The sequence below is a fragment of the Clarias gariepinus genome, chromosome 9 (genome assembly GCF_024256425.1).
Source record: "Clarias gariepinus isolate MV-2021 ecotype Netherlands chromosome 9, CGAR_prim_01v2, whole genome shotgun sequence".
Lineage (NCBI taxonomy): Eukaryota > Metazoa > Chordata > Actinopteri > Siluriformes > Clariidae > Clarias > Clarias gariepinus.
In genome coordinates this window covers 14,783,907-14,809,937 of record NC_071108.1, presented here as the reverse complement: position 1 = coordinate 14,809,937, position 26,031 = coordinate 14,783,907, and the positions used below count along the sequence as shown (strand labels likewise).

Here is a 26,031-nt window from a genome sequence, read left to right as displayed (position 1 = left end):
CAGCACGTTAACACCAGCATGCAATATTACCTGCTTAAGTATGCAAATACAGCAAACAAGCTGAAGAAAACAAAAAAGAAAAATTTCACACCACCACTGGGTAAATAAACTGGTGCTTTATTGAATTAGAACATTAAAATTGTGTGCTCACAACAAACTCTCTCAATAACAAACCAGTACAAGGTGCTCTACGAAGTGAAGCTACAATCTACAAACTTAATGTTAAGGCAGAGTGAGGCCCGACGACTTCGTCTCACAGTAGAACGCAACATTATAGAACCCAGGAGCAGTTTCATACTTTATAAAATAACAGCAAGCTCAGTCTCGTTCGTGTCGAAAAGTCAGGGTTTGAATAAATAAGCTGTAAATTCTTTACGATACAAACCCTTTACACACACATGCACGCACACATTTTTATTTCAGAAGGTTCTAGTAAGTATAGAAATATTTTGAAATCAATTAAAAAAAAAAAACTACTCTTCTGTAATGATTGTGAGAAAAGGTAAATATAATCGACCAGTGTGTTTCCAGAATATTCCACAGCCTTCTACGCATGTGTCATGTACAAACCATGAAAGCAATCAAATGTACATTTCTTCACCCATGATGAAAGTTTTCAAAAATTCAAGACTTCAGTGATCATGATTTTTTTTTTTTTCAACAGTGCAATTCAAGCTCTAAACATTGGGCCTCATTTATCAGTCTCATACAAAAATTCTGTAAATGATTTAAAAAAACCAACCAACCAAACAAAAAAAATCCAGAAAGAAAAAGTAAAAAAAAAAAAAAACTTCAGCAATGCTGATTATCTTTGCATTTACACGTTTATGCTGGTGAAGGTGATTCAAATTTAGGGGCAACTACAACGCTCCGTAAAGATCAAAACAGACATGAGAATAAGGAAATGGTGACAAAAGAGCGCCACCTACAAAACTGCGCATGACAAATCATGCAGCTCAGCCCCTGTAGCACATCAGCTACCAAAGGCACATGTACAAGCACATACCAACCAAACTTTTTTATTGGTCATAAATATATAGCTTATGACCCATGTACTGTAATACGATATTACTACACCTAGGTGCCAATTCGATTTGTATTGTGTTGTATGAATTGCTACAGAAAAGAATCACGATACATCACTGAGTCAAAATTTTCTTCTATTTCTAATAACTAGATTTATTTGTACATTACTTCAACAAATTGGTTTGGGGAAGTTCCTTTGTCCAAACATTTGTGTGTATAACCAGAATGCATACACAATTTCAGCTTCTTGTTGGTTATACAACTTGGAAGTCCATAATTTAAGCTTTACATTAGTGCGTCTCCTTATATGCAAATACACTCAAACCATGTAGCTCTTGTCCTGTAGGTTATAAACGTTTGCCCGAGCCACATGGACTGTCAAAGAAAGATTCATGAATAAGCATGTTCATAGCCGCTTTGATAAATGAGGCCCCGTCTTCCCAAAACGACGCACTGCAGACCAATTTGCACTTTGAGAATGAGCCACTTCAGCATTCTTATTTATTTATTTATTTATTTTTACAGATCCAGCACTTAAATAGGTGTATATATAATTTAATCAAGCATGTATTGAACAGGATTTAATCAAGTGTATTGCTGAACTCTTAATGAAAATGAACGCTTCATTCAGAAGTGATAAACTGTGCAGTGCTGAAACGGATAAATAGAAGAACAACAGAGTTAAAAAGTAACGCAAGACATACTCCGTGCCAATCAGATATCATCCAACGTTCAACGAGCAGCACTTGTGCTGAAGCATACGAGCAGAACGGCTACAAGATCAACAAATTAATGCTCTAATTTGCATAATGCATTGCTCCCTTGTATATAAAAACTACAGCGTTTTTTTTGGGGGGGGGGGGGGGGAATCCTACAATCGTGCTTTTGTGTGTGTCATTTTCATCATACATCAACGGCATTTTCATATTTATGAGGACGCGCAGGTATTTATTGACTTAACTGACTACTACGACCAAAATAAGAAACTGACTTATTGTGTCCTGTTTTGGTCAGACAGAACAAAATCCTTAGACACAATTCAGCAGACGAGCTAGACACTCTGATGAGAAAGCACAACAAGCTCCAATAGGATTTGGTCTTCAAATTTAGCAGAAGCAAAGCTAAACGTATATCTGATACGTTTTACCTACAGCATCAGGACATTGATGCAAAAAGCTCAGCATCTTGATAAGAGGATGTGGAAATCCGACCAAGCAAGACCTATACGGGTCCTTTGAACGTTCCTTATTTCACGATACGCGGGTTATCTGTACAATAGTGCAACTACTCCTAGTCTTACTGGAATGATGACAATAGACAACTACTGTCCCAGGATAAATAATATTACTAGTCAATTTCTTTCACCATGATAACTACTAATACTACTATACACACTTTTCTCAAAAAAAATAAGCAAACAAAAAACCCTCAAATTTCGAGTACAAATCAAGCTTCTCGAAGGCATAACAAGGGTGCATAAGTTGCTAAAAGTAACAAGTCTTTGGTAAAATATTGCTTTGCTCTTAGCATGCTTTTTTTTTTTTAAGCCCGTATCGAAATGGAAGACTGCTGAGTATATAATCAAACAAGCAGATTCAGCACACGGTCATCCAGCAAATGCTTTGTTTCCAAATTGAACAAGGTAACTAGCCCTTTTACAAAAAACAAATTCAAATTTAGCGCAGCACATCACAAATGTAAAAATTTTCCAAGATAAAACCGACAAAGAATTACTATAAATAAGCTGGTCATTATGATAAATGTCACTTGGTCATTATCTCTGGCTGGTATACTGTTAAAAAGGTAAACAGAGGAAAAAAAAAACATTTGCTTCAGTGTGCAGGTCTAGATGAGTGACGTTTTGCTGGTGTAACAAGCGATTACTGGAACCATCGTATCATTAGTCTCCAAATTTAAGGCAATGTTTGTCCCTGTAGTAGACAGGTTCACAAACATTCGGTTAGGTTTTCAAGCACTGAAAACTGTTTGCATAAACAGAAAGAGAAGCCCCTTACATTTTGCCATCGTCGATAAGATGATAATGGCAAGCACTGAGAAACATTTTATATATATATGAAAATAAAAAAAGAATGAAAAATCTAAAGCATCCAAATTCTTGGACTTTAAAAAACTTTGCAGAGAGAGTCCATTTCTTGTTTTTGTTTACTGAAAATATACATATTTACGATTACTACAGCAGATGACCATAAGGTTAAAACTGAACAGAAAACTTTTTGATGGTAAATTATAGTAACTAAAAAGTGATCCCTGGGTGTGAGTGGACTAGCCACCTTCTAGTTTATCTAAAAAAATGTTTTTAATCAAGTCAGAGAAAAAAAAAAAAAAGACATTGCTCTATTATGGGGGGAAAACCAACCAACCAACCAACTAAACAAAAAACAAACAAACAAAAAAAAAGCAAGAGTTTTAAACGGTGAGCCCCAAATTTTACATTCTTAGCCAAAATCATTGACCAGAAAGACAGCTTTAGCAGCTTCTACTTAAAAAATTTGAGTAAAAAAAACAAACAAAACAATACGCAAGACAAGTGCTGGAAGAGGACGAGTCCACTACCATGAACGCATCACGGCGTGGCCCACAACAGGTAACAGACACGTTTGGAGATGTCGACCGGTCCGCAGTGATGACAAGCAAAGGAAAAGGACTCCTTAAAGGAAAAACACAAGCTCAGTGAGGGTTCTGTGTTTATCTCTTCCCTGATTTCATATAGGAAGGAATGGCTCCCCTGGCGGTCAGGCCCTCAAAGCGCTTGTACGTGTAGTTAATGAAGACCCAGTCTTTGTTCTTTAAATCGTCAACACTGTGGTTGGTCACAATGGATGCTAAGGAAAGGTAGGTAGAGACAGAAAGAAAGAGAGAGAGAGAGAGAAAAAAGTTAGTTAAAATGGAGGTGGTAGAGAAATGTAAACCTTCACGAACAGACATTATCTGAACCTACATGTTGGTTGGAGAATGTCTGAATCTGGAAACTCGTCGAAGTTTGAGGTGTCGTCGATGCTTTTGATTTCGATTGGAATGGCAGCAGGTCTCTCCCTGTCAAAATGATCACATTTCTGTTTAGCCCTTTTTATTTTTTAAGTAATGCCTTAGAATGACTGTATACTTGAGAACTTTATTGTATTTTTATTGTTAACTGCTTATGAGCAGAATCCTTTTCATCACACCCAGGATCTTATCTGGATATCTTATCTGGGCTTATGCGTTATAGCAGTTAAATTGTAACAATATTACATTACCATCACATCTAGAAATATTTACTCCAAATATACAGTAGTTAATTCTGGTTATCTCCTGATTGTTCAAGCGTACTCATGTTTACTATAACCATAGTTTTATTGCGTGAATCAATCCGCCCATCTGTGTTCAGCACAAAATACTCCACTCAAGTCTTAGTGTCTCTGACAGTCCTTACAACAGTCCTCACAAATAAAACATTTATTATTTATTTATTTTTTGATGTAGTCATCACATCAAGATTTAAAGGAAGAAAAAGATGTTGATTTCCATGTATGGCTTTTGCACTGAAATGTACAAATCATTGAACCTAATCGTCCACTAATCATTTAATAATATCCAAATTGGATTAAAAATGCATCATGTAAACACCTCATTTGAAACAGTCTAACACCATCTGGCCTGATTTAAATTAAAGATTGACACAGATCATACATGGTTCTATATAACTCGATTTTAACATACATTCTTACAAATGTAATAAAAAGAGAAAAATAGAATATGTTATATAAACATTGAAGTAACTAAACACAGACAAGGCTGACGCTCATGGCAGATTCCATAAAAACCTTGTATGTGCTTTTTCGAGTTGGGTCTGTGTCCGTCATGTTGGATGTTCTGAAGAAAATTATATGGAGGTCTCAGGTCACATGATCCCAGTGCCATAGAAAGAAGGTTGGGCCTAACTAGCATACTAAAACTACAGCCTGCACAAAACCTACTTCTAAAAATTAGTTTTTTTTAATAGCAAGACAATGGTATCACTCATAATTTATGATTTTTATCTATTTATTGTGTATTTGTATAGTCTGAATCAATCTTTAAATATCAGTCATATTCGTACTCTCTTAAATCTGTAATCGTGAAAACACTTAAACAATTATGTTGTTTACCATAAAAAATTGCAAATGGAAACTGGCGAAAAAAATCAAATAAATTATAGCACGCAAGCCTATTGCACTGTGTATTTAAAGGTTCTACCTGATATGGTCATAGTCCACTCCTTCAAAGAAAGGATTGGATTTAATTTCTTCAACTCCAGCAGCACCAATCCTGCTCTCGCCCTCACAGCAGAACCTATGAGATGAATAGCATGATATAAGGTACAGTAAAAGGTAAACTGGACCCCTTATGCGAAATGCACCGTTAAACATGTCTCCTGTTTGTTTGGGTGTGCTTTTTGTTCTTTTTCCATATTTGTTTTGGCCAGGGTTTAAACAAGTTCGAAAATCTGATTTTCCTAAAATAAGACCTTATACAAGTAAAAACCCTTCTCCAGTCCATTTCTACAGACCAGCTCTACTGTTCTCTAAAACTTTTGATTATGCTGACAGAATGTACTCTAGCAGTATTCTAACAGAATACAGTTATAAGTGTAAAAACTTCCTTAATTTCTCTATATAATCCCCTGCTACTCACATCTCATTGTTTACATAGTGCTTGGATACTAGGTAGAAAGTTTTCTCTGTATGCCTGAGCCATGATCAGACTGCCTGCTACACGTCTGAAACCATGGTCTTCCAGGAACCCCTTTAAGTATGTTTTCTTCCTTGATAATCAACGCATTAGTATCTCAAGATTATATAGAGAAATAAAGGCAATATTTACAAACTGTAAGGTGTAAAAGATGTACTGCAAAATCATCAGAATAACTAGGGAAAAATACTAATAATAATAAAGATATCATCATTTTCAAAGTACAGTATATAGTTACATATATATGATTTAAAACACTATCCATTTCCAGTTAAAGAGCAAGACAAACATGTATGACACGCACAAGGATTAGGGTGGATGGGATGAACACAAGAGGAGCAAACAGTACCTGAGAATAAGATCCTTTGCCTTCTCAGAAATGGGAACTTCTGGTGGAAAAGTCAGTGTTTCCCTCCAATTCATTACTTTCCTGTACGTCTCCTGAGGAGTCTCTGAGCAGAAGGGTGGATAACCTGCAAATACACGCCCTTCTGCTGTTAGCATGTGAGACAACCTTAGCGATTCGCAATCAAAACACTAACACAAGGAGTTCTGTCTCACCGATAAGCATCTCGTACATGATGACCCCCAGGCTCCACCAGTCACAGAGTTTATTGTAACCGTTCTGCTGAAATACTTCGGGAGCGATGTAGTCAGGTGTTCCGACAGTGGAGAAAGCCTGAAGTCACACAAACCCTTATTAACAATTACTCTTAAACCTCAGGATCTTGCAAAAAGTATTGCAAGTGTGTCTACAGACTCCCCAAGCACATTAATCTACTTCAAGTCCATTTAACAGAGAAAGCTCTTAAATAACCACTCTCATGCTTCTTAGCACTACTTTACCATGCTGGTCTGTTTACTCACCAGTTGTCTCCGGTTTCTTTTCCATGTCTCTGCTTTTCTTTTTGAGTTCATGTTTTGGAACGCTGCAAAGGAAAAAAAAAAAAAAGTTAATTCTAGGAGAAGCATAACAATAATAATAAGAAAAATTAGAAAAAAACAAACCAGCCTTCATTTCACGCAAGGAAATATTGCATCGTTGTGTTATGAAGAGATTTCATCACAGTGCAAAAAAAACAGGAAATTACAAGCTGTACTTCTTTAACAGTTTAGCACATAAAGAAAGAGCTTCTAATGAAGCAAACACAGCTCATGCTCATACTTTCTCTCTCTCTCTCCCTGTTTAATAGTGAAGTTGCTCCCTGCATTTTGCTTCTCACAGATACTCTATTAGATCTCACGACAGGACGATAACACTGCAAAGAACCTTACAGATGATCTATATGTTTTATTGTTGTTCATCCTCACCATCATCTTGTACTCACCTCCGACTGTAATTCAAATAACAGCTTTATGACCATGCACTGGGTCTAATACGCTATTGGATGGTGATTGGGGGGGTCATTTAGTTACACAAGTTTAAAAAAAGTCACACTGACTCGATCTATTGAATCAACTGAATCAATTATTATTATTTATTTTTTTACTTGTGCATGTTTGAATTTAGTAAGTGAAATGTTGCTGTTCCTCCATAATCCTGCAGGTGGTGCACTTTAAAGTGTTCACACAGCACACCATCCTGTGTGGTAGGCGCTAAGTATTTGCCAAGTTTGTTTAGAGTTATAAAATCATGGTACTAACAAAAATCGCTAAAGAAATCAAATCGGAACCTAGTATTGTGATAATAGCATATGTATCAGGAGGCTAAGATTCTATAAAAACAGCTCATTTACTAACACTTTATTGGAGGAAGCATGACAAAGGGCAATATGAAAAGACTTTCAAAAATATTGTAATTTAGAACATTAATTACAATTGATGTGGTAAAGCTTATAAGTGTGAAGTCTCAGGCGTCATCATTTTGTAACGGTTGGTAGGTTTTTTTGACATAGGAAACATGTCGTCAAGGACAGAGAACTTTAGATTTTCCCAACAACTTTAAAAACTGAAGTGTGTTTTTTTTTTTTTTGGTTTTACTAACTTTAAAAGCAAAAAAAAAAAAAAAAAAAGGAGAGGCAAAGTGATGAAGGAAGTGTTTATGTGTTTAGTGTTGTGACTGTTTATATCAACAACATGCATGATGACAGGAACTAACTTGTCACACAAACACGCAACATTACATGTAACTGTAGACGGTTAAAAAGCATGACGTGAGATTTATTAAGAAATTCAAAATCATAGTCGTTGAGTTGTTAACTAATTAAAATTTTATTTAAAATAAAAATAGAAAACTAATTAAAATTAATTAATTTAAAATAAAAATAAAACAGTTTAAAATATTAGTTAAACATAAAATACTGCAGTCAATTCGGATGTAGCACAGTGCTCACTCAATAAATGCACAGCTAAACAGAGTAGTTTTAAGTCTAAATTTAAATGTGACTAATGTTTTAGCACATCTGATCTCTTCTGGAAGCTGGTTCCCACTGCGGGCAGCATAATAGCTAAAAGCGATTGTTTTGTGTGAACCCTTAGTATTTCTAACTGACTCGATCCTAACGATCTGAGCGGTCTGTTAGGTTTATATTCATTGAGCATATCTGTAATGTATTTGGGTCCTAGGCCATTAAGTGATTTATAAACAAGTAAAAGTACCGTAAAATCTATCCTAAATGTTACAGGAAGCCAGTGTATGGTTAGATTAGCGAACAGACTGACAGCGTTCTCATGATGGAAGAATGACATAACCACACCGTCATGTCAACCATTGCGGCAATTACCAGTCATTAGTGTCCGAGAGCCCACGCAAGAGGAAGCGGAGGTAGCGAGTGGTTTCAGTATTAAAAGACTGGCCGAGTTTATTAAATTATGTCAAGCTAGTTTTGTGTAATGCTGTGACAAAGTCTGCAGGACAGACATACAGATATAAAGAAAGAGACGGACAGAAAAATTTCTGTGACTGGTTTCAGGACCTCCAAAGTATGAAACAAATATATCATTAAAGGACGAGTTCAGACCAATGTACAGACAAAACCTTTTATTTTATTTATACAGATAAATCTCTACTTCCTAAAGCTAAAATCTCAAACTTAGTCAGACTCATGCCAACTTCCTAAGCACAACAAGGCCCTGGAGGCAGCAATACTTATCCAGGCACTTTACACAGCTTTAGAGCAGCACATCTGCAGTGGGAACTTAACACTGTGTTAGGAAAAGCATTGCGTTTAGGAATTATCCTCCTGTCAACAAGGATATCATAGCAACTGCTGCCACATGGCCAACCAAATAGTCATTTTATTACATACTGGCAGGGGTGTGAGAGAAGGAGACATCACAGATGCCAACGCTGTTAACAAGAAAACTTTGAAGATGAGAGAGAGAACAATTTTCCACAAAACTCTAGGAGTACAGAACAGAAGCAGTGGACCGAATGGCATCATGCCAACAACATAAATGATCAAATGCAGTCTATGCCGTAACAAAAACCTTAATATTTAAATAGAAATATATACCAGCGTGCACACAAATGTTCTGCAACAAGCAGGACATTACATTTACATTTGGGCATTTGGCAGACGCTCTTGCCCAGAGGGCTCTTGCCCAGAGCGACTTACATTTTTATCTCATTATACATCTGAGCAGTTGAGGGTTAAGGGCCTTGCTCAGGGGCCCAACAGTGGCAACTTGGTGGTTGTGGGGTTTGAACCTGGGATCTTCCGAACTGTAGTCCAATGCCTTAACCACTGAGCTACCCCTGGGCCACACCATTACTGTGTGTTGAAAGGAAGTACTTTAACTTCTGGCCAAGTTCCAATGCTATGTTTGTAACATTAGATAGTACCGTCTAGACCAGATATGTGTACAATAACACAAGCACTAATAACAAGCACGTGGCTACTACAATCTCAGTTTAAAGCAGGTAGTGTAAAATGAAAATGCAAAGGTTTGTGCATATTCTGTGGCAAAGGACGCAGAATAGAAATACACATTTAGGGCTGAAAGCAGAGAGCTATGTGATTCTGGAAGCAGAACTAGCAATCAAAATCGAAAAAATATAAAAAGCCACGTTTCAGACAGGACGGTAAAACCTAGGCATGTTTAATTTTTTTATGTATAGCTTTTGTTTCGCTATATACTGCACCAAAGTTAAATAGATTACAAAAATCCTCAAATTCAGTCTCAATTACTGTATTTAAATAAAAATTTTAACCCAGAACACATACAGACCATGCTCATTAGTGATGTGTTGTATCAAGACACAAGGAAGCGAAGATTCACATAACAAACCAAGCAACCGTGAAAACAACAAAACTACAAAGTTAACTAATACGCAGCTTCTAACTTGTTTTTATTTTTCACCAACCAAAGACAACACAGTCCCAGCCACATTTTTTCTTTTCTTTTTCTTCTCTGCACTTTTTCTGCCTTACAACAACAATGCTTGTGAATTCCCAGGTCAGAGTTCATCGAGATAAAAATCAGCAGGATGTGAAAGTAACCACAACCGGAAGCAAAGGGAGGTCTTTCAAAAACACAAGGTGACTACAGCAGAGAGAAAAACAGCATCTATGAGCATGAAATGAAAATGTTTTTAAGTTAAATGAAAGCAGCACTACTTTCAATAAAAGTACCATTAGAAATAATATGAAAGTTATGCAGGCGATGATTACTATGCAATAAGTATTCAGTTCAACTCTTAAGTTTCAAGCACATATATTAAGTAAGAATTATGCTGCCATGTGCAAAAAAAAGGGACTTCCAAACATAAACCGTCACAGTAAGCATACATATTGAGGTGTGGCATTAAAGATGGCACTTATACTATGAATCATCGCTGGATATTCAAGTAAAATTATTCATTAGATATGATACGGTAACAAATGCAAAAGACAGGGTTTTACTTACTTTTTATTTTTGTAATTTGTTCAAATAGATTGTAATTAAATTGATATGTTATTATGTTGCATTATATACTACCTGGCCAAAAAAAAGGTCACACAGTTTAAGATTTTATTTAATCCCCTTTAGCTTTGATCGCAGCGCACAATGTGGCGACCTGTTCATGTCAGAAAATGATTCCTCATGCTCCCAGAACCACTCTTTTACCATTTGTGTTGTGGAATATTTCTGTGAGCTCACGCAAGCGGAAGAAGCGGATAGCGCTGTCCTCCGAGTGTGTAACGCCGCCCCCAACGGTGTATGAGCAAGCAGTTCGAAAAGATGCAGTCGCCTGGCATCTTTGGGGTCTTTAGACTGAGTGGTAGTAATAGCCTTAATGTGGGAGCCCCTTAGTGACGGGGAGGAATTGGACACGACTAAACTAGGGAGAAAATCGAGAAAAAAAAAAAAAGATCTCATAAGCTGGTCATTCAGTAAATTCAAGTCATCGACTGACTTCATTTTATTGCCACATATGAGTGCCGAGCCTGACCAAGTGAAGCAATTCCATCACAACACTTCCTCCAGAGGCTTGTACAGTGGCCACTACTCATGATGGCTACATCATTTTACACGTCTCTCTTTTTACCCTAATGCACCCATTATTCTGGAACAGGACTCAAAAGAGCATATAACTTTTTTACTAATTTTCCAAACTTTCTGCCACAATTTCCACTTTTCTAACAAAGTGGAATTTTTTTTTTCTGTTTAGCCTCACTAACAAGTGGTCTTTTTATGGAGACACAGCTGTTAAATCTCAATCCTGTAAGTTCTCATCACACTGTGTGTGTATGTGCACACACTATTTCACTATTAAACATGACTGTGGTTTTTTACGGTTCATTTTTAAATCATGCAGTGTCACCAAAAGTGTTTAAGTGATCTTAATTCATGATTTTTTTTTTTTTTGACCACATGCCTTCCACGAAGTTGACTGTTCAGTACTCTTGTTCCAGGTTTTAATGTGTTTATAACGCAGTTACAGTAATTTCAAATGCTACATGCAGCTTCTGAAAGGGCACCTTTTTTTTTGGTCCAGGCAAGTGATTTTAATTTGTGCATATGAAAGTTAATTTTTTTTAAGCCATGTTTTTTAAATGAGTTTTTAAACGAAAGAAAAATCTCAGATATTGTTGTAGATCTAGTAATATTACCTGATACTCAAGATTTCAGTACCAGGATCGCAGTACCAGGATCGCTTCATCTCTATTCACTTAAATTATATTTTTAATAAACGATATCAAGTTCAGTGCAATACTGCATAATCAACAGTGCATCTTGTCTTTGAATTCTGCCTTGTTCTAAAGGCTTTACAGCATCATATTCGGTGCAAACAGACACTGCTGAAGGAAACTGATCTCAGAGAAGGAGTTGAAAGAGCACTCATGTTGTAATCAAAACCCGGTTACGGGGACAAACAGTGAAGGGATTAGACTGATGACTCAAAAGCATCAGAGATAACTGTAGAAAGTAATACCATAATTAGTGGCATTAAAGTAAAAGCCGTTTAGACTTACTGAAATCACTGGGAAGACTGTGGTTGAGGTTCCTGTAGAATTCTGTCCTGTGAGCCTTCTTAAGCCCCGTACACAAGCCAAAATCAGACAGCTTGACATGACCCTAAAGAACACACACGAACACAAAACAAGCAGCATAATGACTCGTCTGCAAATCACTCGTCAATTTATCTAAATTTTCCGAAATGGACTTAAAGGTAACCTTCGAATCCAGTAGCAGGTTGTCAGGTTTAATATCTCTGTGTATGAAACCCAGCTGGTGGATGGAGTCGATGGCGAGCACCGTCTCAGCGATGTAAAACTGTGTAGCCTCCTCAGTCAGCGTGTCCTTCTTCATCAACAGGGTCATCATGTCTCCTGCAGACACACAGATGGGTTTGACGAAAGTGCTGCAAACTCGATTTGATTACGTCATGAAAAAAATTATCCTTGTTAAAAAAAAAAAGAAGAAAAAAAAAGAAAAAGGAATCAGTTCTTTAATTAGATTTATGACAGAATTAAACACCAAGTTATCAAAAGTTTGTAGACACCTGACCAATACACCAATATATGGGTCTTCCATAAGAGCCACAAATTTGGAGGGATAAAATCACTTGCAACATCTTTTAATGCTTCAGCAAATAATTTTCCCCTTGCAGGGGTGTGAACATGTTCGGCATGACACCATCCACAAATCAAACTCCATGAACACAGGGTTTGCCAAGAATGCAGGCAAAAGCATTTGATTGTCCTGCGCAGAGACCTGATCTCAACTCAAGACCTTTGGGATGAACAGGAATGCTGACTTTTCCTCTGGTCTCCTGACTGAACATCAGTGCCTGACCTCACTAATGCTTTTGTGGCTGAAACAAACCATCGGAATTTGCGCTCAATCAACAGTATTTCCCAGAATTGAGGTTATTACAGCAGCAAAAGGGAACTAAATCTGTAGTGCGATTGTTAATACTGATGAATGTACAGTATGACTGGCTGGTATGCACATACTGTTGCCAAGTAGTAGAGTAGCTAGAAACCTTAATCAAAAGAATACAGATTGGTGTGTTAATTTATTTGACTCTATTAAGCAGCAAAAGGCAGTGAGGGTAATTTTTTCCTTCCTCTGCTTGATTAGCAAGGTAAAACACCCTGTTGGTGACATAATGGCTTCCTGAGCCACCTATCTGTCACGGAATAACATAAAATCTGCTGACACATTCGGCTTGTCTTGGGCCTCGGAGTACAACATGTTGTGGATAAATATTATGTTTTAAGAATTAGAACATTTCTTAAGTTGTGCAAACGAGCAACAACAAAGTGACAGTGCGACAATGACATATCAGAACACCTTCCATTTTTCTGCAATACAATGCACAATTTATATAGTAGCAGTCAAAAGTACATGGACATGAAATTCTAGGACAATACTGGATTTTTTGAAGACTATGAAATAAACATCACATATGACATGAGCCAATTAGGTACCAATAACAGCAGCAACAGTTAGTTGTTATTTTACATCCTTACTATCATCTATGTGGAGCAAGCACAGTTTCATGCGGCAGCCGCAAGTACGGTCCAGTACGATTCACTGAATGTTTTGCAGTAGTGACTACATTAGGGCTGAAATTAGAGTAATTCGATTACAAAAAATTATCGAGGCAAAATCTTCTGCCTCGAAGCTTCTTTTAATTCATTTGATTCGCAATTATTTGTTTGGCGTGACACAGCGGGCTTCCGGATGCAAGCCGACAGTAAACACTGACGAAGGAAAAGCGCTTACATTACCCACAATGCGGAAGGAGACGCAAACAGTTAGCTGTGTATTGATTTAAAGAAGTGTTCTGTTGTGGGCTGAAAAATGGAAGGTAGCGGTAAAAATATCAGCGAGCCAAGAGATGACGAAACCAGCAAGAGTAAATGACAGAAATTGTCAGTAAAGGCTTATGTTACACCTAAGCTGTAGATTTTGAAATTTTTAGTTCTGAAAGTTAAGTTGCAAAAAAACTTAGTTTTTGTATAATTATCTATTTTAATGTGTGCCTTAGTTTTTTTTTGTTATACTTAAAGTTATTTGAAATACCGTTTGTTTAGTTTTTGCATCTGAGAAAAGGCTTTAAAGTAAGAATGTGACATACAAGTGTAATGCACTTAATTCATCTGTCAACTTTAAGCTATTCCTTGTTCTGTGAATAATGACAAGGTTTATTTTTGATAAAATGCTATATTCATTTAAAAAAAATTAAAGTAGATTTTTCTAAAAATAAAACCAATAAATAATCTTTGTTTCAATTATATATTTTACATTGCTGTTTAATTAAGCAAAAATACATTTTATCCGATTACTCGATTGAATTTTTGAGAGAATACTTAATTACTAAAAACAATGGATAGCTACAGCCCTAGACTACATAACCAATCTTTTTGCAACTTAATCTATATGACGTTTTCATTATATTACATTTTTTTTAAACCTGACATGAGCATTAACAAACAGGACCTACCTCCAGGTAGAAACTCCATAATGAGGTAGAGGTTCATCTTGTCCTGAAAGCTGTAGAACATTTTCACAACCCACAGACTGTCTGCCTCCACCAGAATGTCCCTTTCAGCACGTATATGACCAACCTAGCACATGGGATGAGAAGCTGAGAAACTGCCGCATGCCACGTTACGCCATTGACTAAACATCCACGCTGCCTTAGAGCTTTACTCCATGACTCATACAGATAACTTTAGCATATTTTTTTGTTCTGGGTTTCATATATATACTATTACACAACAGTTTCACCTTCAGTCAATATTATATTAAACCAAAAGGGAATCAGAATAATGGTGATGATCTAAATTCTGTGTAAGAAAGCTGTACCTGTTCCTTCTCAAGCATATCAGCTTTGCGCAAGATCTTCATGGCATAGACATGGCCCGTGTCTTTCTTTTGAACCAGACGCACCTAAACATGAGAGAAGGTGGTAAGCCAGATCTCATGAAAGCGGTTTACATGAAAAGTAATGTAAATATAAAACATACAAAAAAAAAAAGTATATATATATATATATATATATATATATATATATACACACATACACACACACACACACACACAAACCATATTTTGCAAGACGAGCTAAATTGTTAAATAAATTTTAATTTAATAAACAAGCATAGTCTTGATATACAAATAGTATGCATGAGTTTTGTCTGCCGAGCATCACATGATTACAATTAAGCCAATGTTTCTTCTCTCGCACGCTACGGGATTATGGATAAGTGTCTCCCATGCTCAGTCTCAGTGTGTCACTTATATAGGCAACATCAGAGTGTGCGTGTACTGTTTACTATAACTAGAGGTGGAAAGCGTAATAAAATTTTGTACTCAAGTAAAAGTACTGTTACTTCAGTGAAAATCTTAGAAGTAAAAGTAAAGTTACCATTATTTAGTGTAAAAGTAAAGTAAAAGTCATAAGTAGCTCATTCAAAATTTACTTAAATATGACTAGGGGTTTGCTTCATAAGAATTGCTTTCAGCTTGGTCTGCATCACTGGTATCTGTTTTGTCCATCTCCATCGTTCTTGTGAATTTAGCACATTTGTTCTCCATGCCCAGCAATCATCTATTTTTTTCCTTCCCCGTTGCATTATATTTTTTTATTAATTTATTTTTTACTCAGTAGTGAATATTATTTAAAATGTAGTGTTGTACAATACTTCTAACAAAACATTCTTAAGCTAAAGTAAAATTACAAATTTTAAAAAGTAAAAGTACACAAAAATTATAGTCAATTACAATAACGAAAGTAAATGTAATTTGTTACTTTCCACTTCTAACTATAACATTGTGACCACGTGTGTGCACATGCCTAAAGCAAAAGAAAGTGTTATTAGAGAGAAAACGAAAACATTTCTCCGGTGGAAATCTTTTCAATGATAAAGTTCAGGTTTTTTGTTTTATTTTTACTTTATATTTTGTATTAATTAGTTTTCTATAAATATTTTTGGGTTGTGAAAAGGATCATTTGAGTTTCCCTTATTTCTTATAGGGAAATTTGTTTTGATTTACAAGTGCTTTGATATACAAGCACACTTTCTGAACAAATTATGCTCGCAATCCAAGATTTAACTGTATATAATTTTTAAAAAATTAATAAAATTAAATAAACCTATTCATACCTCTCCGAAAGCACCACGACCAATCACCTTAAGTGACTCAAAATCATCCAATCCGAGACGGGTTCGTTTGAGCCGCAGAAACTCAGTCTCCTTCCTTGCATGCTGAGAACGCCGAATGCGCTTCTGCAAAAGTGGAGGGCAAAGTATTATATCTGCTGAGCTATTAAACACTTACAATAATGTGAGCTTTGTTGGACTCAAAATAAAACTTGTAGCATTTAAACTGTATTTAAATCAATCAAATGTGACAGATGAAAAACTCAAAGTTTTAGTAATATTGCCTCCACACCTCTTCATCAGCTAGTCCCTCTTGATCCATCACCTTCTCCAACTTCTGCTGCCTATAATACAAATTAAATAAAACTGAGAATTCAATTATTGGCATTACCCTTTACTGATGCTTATGGTCTCTTAAAGGGACACCTGCATCATCACATCTATCGTTAAGTTAGTCAAATAAAAAAAAAAAAAAGATTGAACTTTGGAACAATGAAAGGTCACGTGGTCAGATGAGTTCAGACTGACCCTATCATAGAGCACTGGCCATGCCAGGGTAAGAACAGAAGTACATGAAGCAATGCAACCATCATATGCATATTGGTCATTAGAGGCAGTGTTATGATATGGGGTTGTTTCAGTTGGTCATGTCTAGTCTCAGCAACTTTATGTGGCAATAAAATTAAGTCAGCTGACGACCTGACTACTGAATGACCAGGTTATCACATCAATGGAGTTGAATGAGAAATCATTCTTACATGAACAGGTCACCACTGTGTGCTCCAATCAAACCTAAAGGTAATTAAACTAAATCTAAGAATGTGCGACTTTTTTTTTAGCCAAGCAGTGCGTGCGTATGTGAAGACGGATAAATACAGTAGAAAAATAAATATTATGTTCCAACCAACAAGACACAAACAGCACAGCAAAAGTCAAGTTATGAACAACTTCTTAATAAGGAGCTAAAAATGTTTTAACTGAACTCGAGACATCACAGTCCTGCATGCCTATTTTCCACTGGCTTACCAAAGTTCGTTAAGATAAGGCTGGCATGAAAGTGAAAGTAACCGCCAACAAAAGCAAACACATATTTCCTGTATCCGTTTGTGAAATGACGTTCCCACAGGGAGAGTTTTATTGTTGTTTGGTCGGAGTGTTGCTTAGGGTGACAAAGGTGAAACGTAGAGATTTCGTTTGCCTCTGGTATCAGTGCAACAAGAGTCATAAATATACAATTGCAGCTCGGGCACCTCGGCTCTTCGGCATCAAGATTGCAAGAGGAAACAAAAATCTGAGAGACTTTGAACCAGGGGTTATTACTGATGCTGGATGGCAGACAATTTCTAAATTTATTCAACTTTTCCTTTTAATGGAAACACTCATTAAAGATAAACATGCAACATCCATTGGAAAGATAGTAAAACTGCAAATCAGTGACCATGATGTGCTTGTATTGGTGTGATAAAGAGAAACTGTTTAGTTTGGGGGGAAAAAAACTAACAAAAACACACACACTACGAGCACCATTTTATTTAACTGTTTATAAGTTGAAAACAGGTATATTATTATTAAGATCTTGGGTGTTTAAATCTTATTTAATGCTAAATTGTAAATTACCAGTTAAATGTACGTGTTTTGATTTGTTAAATTATTCTATTCGTATTTTAGCTCACTGCTGCCTAGAGTTATTGTCCATTCCTAAGGCCAACACTTGCCATCTTTTCAATGTGCTATAGCAATAAATGCAGATTTACGCCCAGATCCCACTTTCATAAATTTAAAACGCAGTCCTGCTGTGGAACAGGTTCTGTGACTCTTCCATTGCTGAGATGTCTTTTTGAAGGCTGTTGTGTAGTGGAATGACGACTGTTGAGCATAAACTTTTCCCGTTAGGTGACATGGCACCGATTCTGTGGTTGCCATGGCGATTTGTTCTGCACAGTAGCTTGTCACAGCCCTTAAGCAGTTACAATTTCTCTATGTTTGCATATAAAAGGACATGAATAGAACACACACAGTAAATCATACATGTTTTCCATCGATGTATATTAGCCTTCCTTGTCATTTATATGAATATTATGCAAAATATCTCTAAGTGTAAGTGATATTTCCCCATACGTCAGTTCTCTTCCCCACCCCCGAGTTCTTTTGCATGGGGGGCTGGAACAGGGAACGCTTTCCTCTTACACATGCATTACACACCCTCAAGGTAGCAAAACTTCTAAAGAAATTGCACTGCATTGTTGCAATGCTCAAGACGTTTCTGTAATTGCTCAAACCTGCCAGACTGGTTTAATGCTATTTGAGCCCCGTCCATCCTGTACGCCTGCTTGTGACCATACAGGAACTTCTCACCTCATCTCTCTCTCCTCATGCTGGGAGATCAGGTTGCTGTAGAAGTTCTCCAGGGTCACTTTGGCCATCGTGACCCGCTCCTTGGTGTGGTTGCTCATGGAGGAACAGGACGTCTGACCTGTCATTGCCATGTTTACCTGAAAGTTTTAAGACAGACATGTTGTGTAAGAGCATGGGCAACGGAGGAGAGGAGTTAGTAGGTTTAAAAACTGAAACAAAGATCACGGATTCAAAAGCACAGTATGAAACAAGTGCAAAAACAATTATTCATTTAAATTCGAAACTTTATAAGAAAAAGATTATTGAAAGCTTAGGAAAGCTTCAAGACAACACAATTAGCAAAATAATAATTTTGTTTCCATTTAGAATTTTAAAGAACATGATTCAGAAGCAGTTTTTGTCTGATTAAGAATTAAAGAAAATTATGTTTATATTGTAATGTCTGTTGGGGGGGGTGCGGTGGGCAGCTTGTGTATAAAAACTATAAATGATCGCAAACTTTCATAATAGGAAAAATCCACTATTCTGCAGCTATAAGTCTCCTTAAAAAAAAGCTTACTGTTTGCTGGAAGCTGAAATAACATACTGTGTCATCTGGGTCGCCTCCAATATCTACTTAGCCAAGTGATCAAGTAGGATTGGGAATCACCATTCAATAAACGATTTGATATCATGATACACCGGTGGCGAATCAATTAAAATTGCAATTCTGTAAGTAATTATATATATATATCCCAATTTGATATCAAATTTTTTACAATTTTGTTTAATTTTAAGACCAAATCTAAAGTTTTATACCTTAGCTTTATTCAACAGCAACTGTATTAAACATGAGTAATCTAATATAGGCCGTTCTTTATAGCATTCGTTTTCTTACTTAAAACTAAGTAAAGCATTTAAAACAAACTAACCTAATACATGAGTTTAGCCCATAACTTGCAATGAAACAAAAAGTTAAATTTGTATTGAGCAGCACATATCTCAGTGATACGCAACAATTGTTACCTTTAAACATACAGCAAATAATTCACTTCTACCGCATGGAATGCCAATAAGTGAATAGTTTAGAGTGTACTTCCTGTAGGTTTATAAAGAAACTGAAATTGTACCGCCTCAAATGCTTCCCGCGCTCTAAGCGAGTGTTGAGCAATTGTGAGCACATGCACAGCTTCAAATGTGGGCATGTCCACTTTCTAACACGCGGTTCAAGACTAATTAGAGCTTGCAATGTTTTGAGACTGGTGTAAGAGTGTATACTGAGTAGATTTGAGCTTGTTTGAAGAAATGGGCTGATTGGAAGCTTTTCAACATGTGTGAATTTCAACAATGTAACACCATAAAAATGCAGTACTGTTGTACCACTCAGAAGCTTATTATTGATTATGTCGAACGTGAACTGTCATGGCAGATAAGCTGAAAACAACCAATTCCATTTTCTGGCTGTTCGACTAGTGCATCTCTGTTGTAAATATAATAAATCATTGAAAAATTAGATTTTGCAGTCAATGTGACAACATGTGAATCAACACACAAAAACATCCAGATTCATAATTGAATCAGTGATTCCCCTTATCTCCAAGGTCGAATGTTGTTCAGCTTAATCTAAATACACAAAAGTGAGTCTGTGATTGCGTTAATCACCAGCAAACAAGGACCACATATTAAACCGCTGGAGGACTAAAGTAACTGCAATGTCTCAGTGCAGCAACATGTGTTTTTGCAGAACTTCACATAAATCATTGACCAGCCTGGTAACTGATCCACATAACAAGGGTAATTAATCTAGGATGAAGGTAGGTATTTGGGACTTGGGACACCCTAAGTCTTGTTCAGGTAAGCACACACAGTCAAGGGTCTACTGGAAATACTATGAGAACAACAAAATGTAAAACAAATGAGAGGAAACAAAAAAAAAAGGAACTAACACGTTGATCTTTAGATAAGATGGCCAAAGGGATATCAAATCAGTATTGCAATATATTAGAACTTACCAGACACGATTACTATTATGTGAGCTCATTCCAAGTCCACAAATCATAAACAGACAGTTAACACCATGGTAATTCCTGATTATGAGATCGCCAGACTCATGCACCAGTTTAATCATTAATCTTAGATATAATAATGAAATAGGTTTGATCAATGAAATATACCTAATAAAGCTTTGACACTTTCACAAAATACTGCCAAAGACCAGCAAAGAACAAATACATTATTTTCTTCTATAATGCACCTTGTTTATTGTGCAGCTGATAGATTTTTAATCTGTTCTGTAAGTCAAAATTTGTTGAAGAATCTTCTATAACTGCAGACACTTTGACAGCAGTAACGGCTGTAGTTCAAATCACAGCTCTATTGTTTTGTGATCATGACAGTTTTTATTAACTAAGATAGTACATGCTACAGATAATCTATGCCCAAAACCAACAAACTTTAAAACAAGCAAACAAAACAAAAATACAACAAAGCATTATCCAGCACTTTACTGTACACCAAAGCATGACAGTACTGTGAGATGGTGAAGCTTGCAGCTAGGTGAGGCTTATTTAACATTTATGGACAGAGTATCCAATTCTTTGTGGTTTCTTAGTGACAAGCCAAGCTGCAATTTTTATGCTTAAACAAAGAAAAAGAGTAAGAGCAAGAAAAAGGAAACTTCTAGGGGAACAACTGTTTGAGGCCGCTATAATACAAGTTATAACAAGAAAATGGTTTCACAGATTTTCCACAAGGTTATTTGTAAACTGTTGTTCGATATACATTGACCAATCATAACACTAACACCATTGCCAGGTAAACTAAACAACACTGATCACCAACTATGATCTCCTAATTCCCTGGATCCCAATCTGATCGAGCACCCATGGAATAAACCGGACAAATAAACCCATCCACTAAGACCCCACCTCACATCATCCAAAGGATCTACTGCCAACAGCCTGGTGCTAGACACCACAGCACCTGTAACACCACCCCCAAAAGATCTTGCAGGGCTAAACCCGAGGGCCAAAGCAGCCTTGTTGGCACGAGAGGAACTCAAATCCTAGTTGGTTTTAATGTTATGTCTGATCAGTCTACAATAGGATCAGTTATATTAAGATAGAAATATAAAAAGTAATATTACGTAGAAATTAAAGAATTGCTGTGGTATAGGGAAATAATCAGAAGTAAGGGAGCTTTCCCATGATTCCTGAATTTGATCCTAAACTAGCGCAATGTCGAGGTTGTTGAAAGCTGTGCATGGTGAAAACCCAGGTGGGAAAATATTTCTACCTTTCTAATTTGAAATGTAGTCACCAATCTAATAGAATTAATAAAATGTTAAAGTGGAAAAAATTTAAAGTGGATTGGTTTGAAGACTTATATTTTTATTTGAATATAACACTGACTTTGGACAAAGCAGGTTCACAGACAGAAATTCAGAATGTAAATAAAAAAATAACATTTAGAGGAACCAGACTCAAAAGCGAACCTTGCCTCATTTGGGTGTTTTGTGCTTCTTCGTAAGGGCTTGTAAGATTCATAAATATCCATAAATTCCTCGCTCAGTGTTGACGTAGATGGCCGTGACCCATTAATACTAACACGAACATCAGGTCACATCACATAATCCCATTCACAGTAAAAAAAAATACTTGCCCTTTTCATTTATTTATATATATATATTTATGCAATACTTAAATGAAACAGATCATTAAACAAACTTTAACATTACACAAGGATAACCCAAATCAACACAAAATGCAGTGTTTTTTTTTTAATGATGATTTCATTTATTAAAGGAAAAAAGCTGTCCAAACCTGCCTGGCTCTATGTGAAAAAGTAATTGCCACCAAACCTAATAACTGGTTGCGTCACCACTGGAAGTAACAACTGCAATCAAGCCTTTGTGATAACTAGCAATGAGTCCAACTTGCTGTGGACGACTTTTGGTCTACTATTCTTTGCAGGACTGTTTTAATTCAGCAGCATTGGAAGGGATTTCAAGCACGAACAAAACCTGTTTAAAGTCATGCCACAGAATCTCTGATAAGGCCACTCCAAAACCTTAATTTTTAATTTTAATTTTTTTTAAGTCATTCAGAGGTTTGCTTGTGTGTTTTAGATCATACTGCATAATCCAAGTGTGCTTGAACTTGGGGTCACAAACTGGTGGCCAGACATTCTCCATCATGAATTTCACAGTTCCATCATTAATGGCAAAGCAGCCCCAAGCCATCGCACTACTACCACTACCATGTTAGACTGTCATGATGTTCTTTTTATAAAATTCTGTGTCGGTTTTATGCCAGATGTAATGGGACGCACACCTTCCAAAATGTTCAACTTACGTCTGATCAGTCTACAGGATATTTTCCCAAAAGCTTTGGGAATAATCAGAATGTTTGTGTTCTTTTTGTTCAGCAGTGGCTTTGCCATGGAACTCTTCTATGGAACCCTCCTACCCTGCTATGCCTTTTTTTCCCTTAATAAATGAAATCCCCATTTAAAAACTAAATTTTGTAGTTAGTCTGGTTGTCCTTTTGCAAAATTAAAATTTGTTTGATTCTCCGTTTGGATGTAGCTACTTAAGTTTAACACATATGCAAAAACAAGTATATATACACATTATTTCAACACATATACCTTCTCACAACACTGTACCTACATACACACAAATGTATAAAAAAAAATTATACAAAAAGTATTTTCCTTAACATACTGTATATAAACACACACAATAGAATTCCTAAACTATCATTTCTGGATATTGTTTAGTATCAGTGACCTAAAATCTATTTTCACTTTAGACATTTAAATATACTTCATTTACAATTATTAATAAGTCTTGTATATACATTATACGCTTTAGTATGGCGTCCTTATTTTGTTAGCAGAACACAAACACAGATAGTGCTGTCGCCAGTACAGTACAGTCTCTCTGCTCCCTTATTGTCACTCGTCTTATCAGCGCTCTCTATCTGCCCTTCCCAAACACACCTCCACTGCCTAGACACGCGCCCTGACCTGGCTGAGGTAGTGCCACAGAATAACACACTACCTAGTGCACTGTGCCTCTAGCGCAAAGGTATTTAGGATACAGCCTCGTGGATATTTCCTGAAACCGAAAAAAGCCTTCAACTCCAGTGTTTGGCAACTCGACAGCCAGCTAGCAGCACCGCTAACTTCAGACTAGCCCGCTGGCTAGGTTTCAACAAAAATACCGGTTATTGTGCTGAAGTTTAAACGCGACTTCCTCGAGAAACTTACACATATTTTACAGACAAGAGCGCTTTACTGCCTGAGAAACATAAAAAAAAACTGTCGCTCTCTAAGAAGAGCATGACATCATCGTCCAGCTGTAAAGCTCGCGCTAACGCTAACGCTGCGCGTGTGAGTTAAGTAAGTTAACGTAAAACCTGCACTTTCCCCATCTACACTACTACTAACTACAGCTCCCCCACACCGCCGTCTTTTACAACCACCCCGAGTCAAATCTCCCCATTTACTCGATCATCTACTGCTCAACTGTTATACCTCCAACTTTTAATGACTTACCTTCTACGCGACCTCAGACTGATTGCAGTCTACTTGTAGACACGGCTCATTATTTCCTTTTTCCGAATGTGCCTCAGGAGCGACACTCCAAAATAAGAGTATGACTCACGCGCCATGACAGTAAGCACGAATAAAAGTCGGCAGAGGTGTAAATTATTGGAAGGAGGTTAGGAATAAATGTACTGTATTACCTAAGATACCTGATTGATTATCCAAAACTTAATCAAAGCGACGTTCGATTGATTAATGTGTTGTGTGCATGTTTAGATAAGTATGAATAATGTATTTTCTTAATAAGATGGACAATCATTAGATTCAGATCTAGAATCTAAATCAGACTGGGTATTACTATACCCAGTATATTAATAATTATAAATTTATATTTAGGCAAAGGGCTATTTAAGGAAAGTAGAATTTATCTCGTGTCACAAGCAAATCTACAACACACTATTTACTATATAATATATTATTTGGATTCTTTCATACCCAAAATATATTCTAGATGATCAATTATACAATGCACTGTAATTGGTTAGTGTTAGCGAAATACCCCTGATGCATAATTTAGTCTTTTCTTTACTTCTGTCATATAGTACTTACATCTTTCATATTTAGCTCCAAAGCTTTGGAATAGCCTTCCAGACAGTGTTCGGGCTCAGACACAGTTTCCCAGTTTAAAAGTAGACTCATGTCTTTAATCTGGCATACGCGTAACTTGTCCCATAACCTCATACTCCAGTACATCTATCCAGTACATCTATCCTGAATGGCAACTACGCTAATTCTCTCCATCTGTTCTTTATTTTTCTACCCATCCCGAGGCATCTGGAGATTGTGCCAGCTTCAGTAGACAAAGGCCAACCCTGCGAGGTTTCTAAGGCATCCAAAGAAAGAACCAGCTCCAGCTGGATTCTGCTTTATGATGGTTGGATCTACACATACTGCTCCTGTGCTTCCAGTGATCCAGACCCCATCTGCCCTTTGCACCCACTTACTCGTCCCTGTGCTGAACTGGACTTCATGTTAATTTAAATAACTTCTGTAATATTGAACTTTCAGCTGCATAACACACATGATATTATATAATTTCTATCTGTTATTACCCAAATGAGGATGGGTTCCCTGTTGAGTCCGATTCCTCCTAAGGTTTCTTCCTATTACCATCTCAGGGAGTTTTTCCTTGCCACTGTCGCCGTCACCCTTGGCTTACTCATCAGAGACATTTCATTCATCATTCATTCATTCATCACATTATTATCTAGACACATTTTTCTCACACATACACTGAATTTTTTTATTTCTTTCATTTTTGTGAAGCTGCTTTAAGACAATGACTATTGTTAAAAGCCCTATATAAATAAAATTGAATTGAAATGTTAAAATTAATCGTAAATACACTGACTTAATTCATCCACCAGATGGCAGCAGAGTTTTATTCTTTGTGATCTATCTATCTATCTATCTATCTATCTATCTAATTCAAGTGTGTGTGTGTGTGTGTGTGTGCCCTGAGATGAATTTGCACATTGTCCAGTGTGTACCCCGCCTCGTCCCATAAGTCTCGTCCCATAAGTGCTCTCTGCAACCCTGTTTACAGGATAAAGCGGTATAGACTGAGTAAATGAATGTGTTATATATCTGCTAACTAATATATTTAAGGTGAATATAACAGGTTTTAAAGTTAAATGTTTTATTTAGTTAAATTTGCCGAATAAACACATAAAATAATACATAAAATATTGTTTTTTTTATTGTTAGCATTAGTCATTTCAGACATCATGAAAAAGACATTATAAAAGTAACAGAGAGGCCTAACAGAGGAAACAGAGGTTTTGAAATA

At 36.5% G+C, this 26,031-nt stretch overlaps 1 protein-coding gene across 1 annotated transcript; it reads right to left on the bottom strand.

Moving 5' to 3' along the window:
• Positions 1-101: 101 nt before the first annotated feature.
• Positions 102-24,251, bottom strand: stk38a (serine/threonine kinase 38a). The gene is made up of 14 exons (XM_053503990.1): positions 24,192-24,251; positions 18,654-18,790; positions 16,591-16,642; positions 16,302-16,424; positions 15,001-15,084; positions 14,636-14,759; positions 12,358-12,512; positions 12,156-12,258; positions 6,625-6,686; positions 6,319-6,436; positions 6,107-6,230; positions 5,263-5,358; positions 3,986-4,080; positions 102-3,869 (listed from the first exon to the last, which is right to left on the bottom strand). Exons 2-14 carry the CDS (start codon positions 18,782-18,784, stop codon positions 3,733-3,735), a joined length of 1,404 nt encoding a protein of 467 aa, XP_053359965.1. The 5' UTR covers positions 18,785-18,790; positions 24,192-24,251; the 3' UTR covers positions 102-3,732.
• Positions 24,252-26,031: the final 1,780 nt, after the last annotated feature.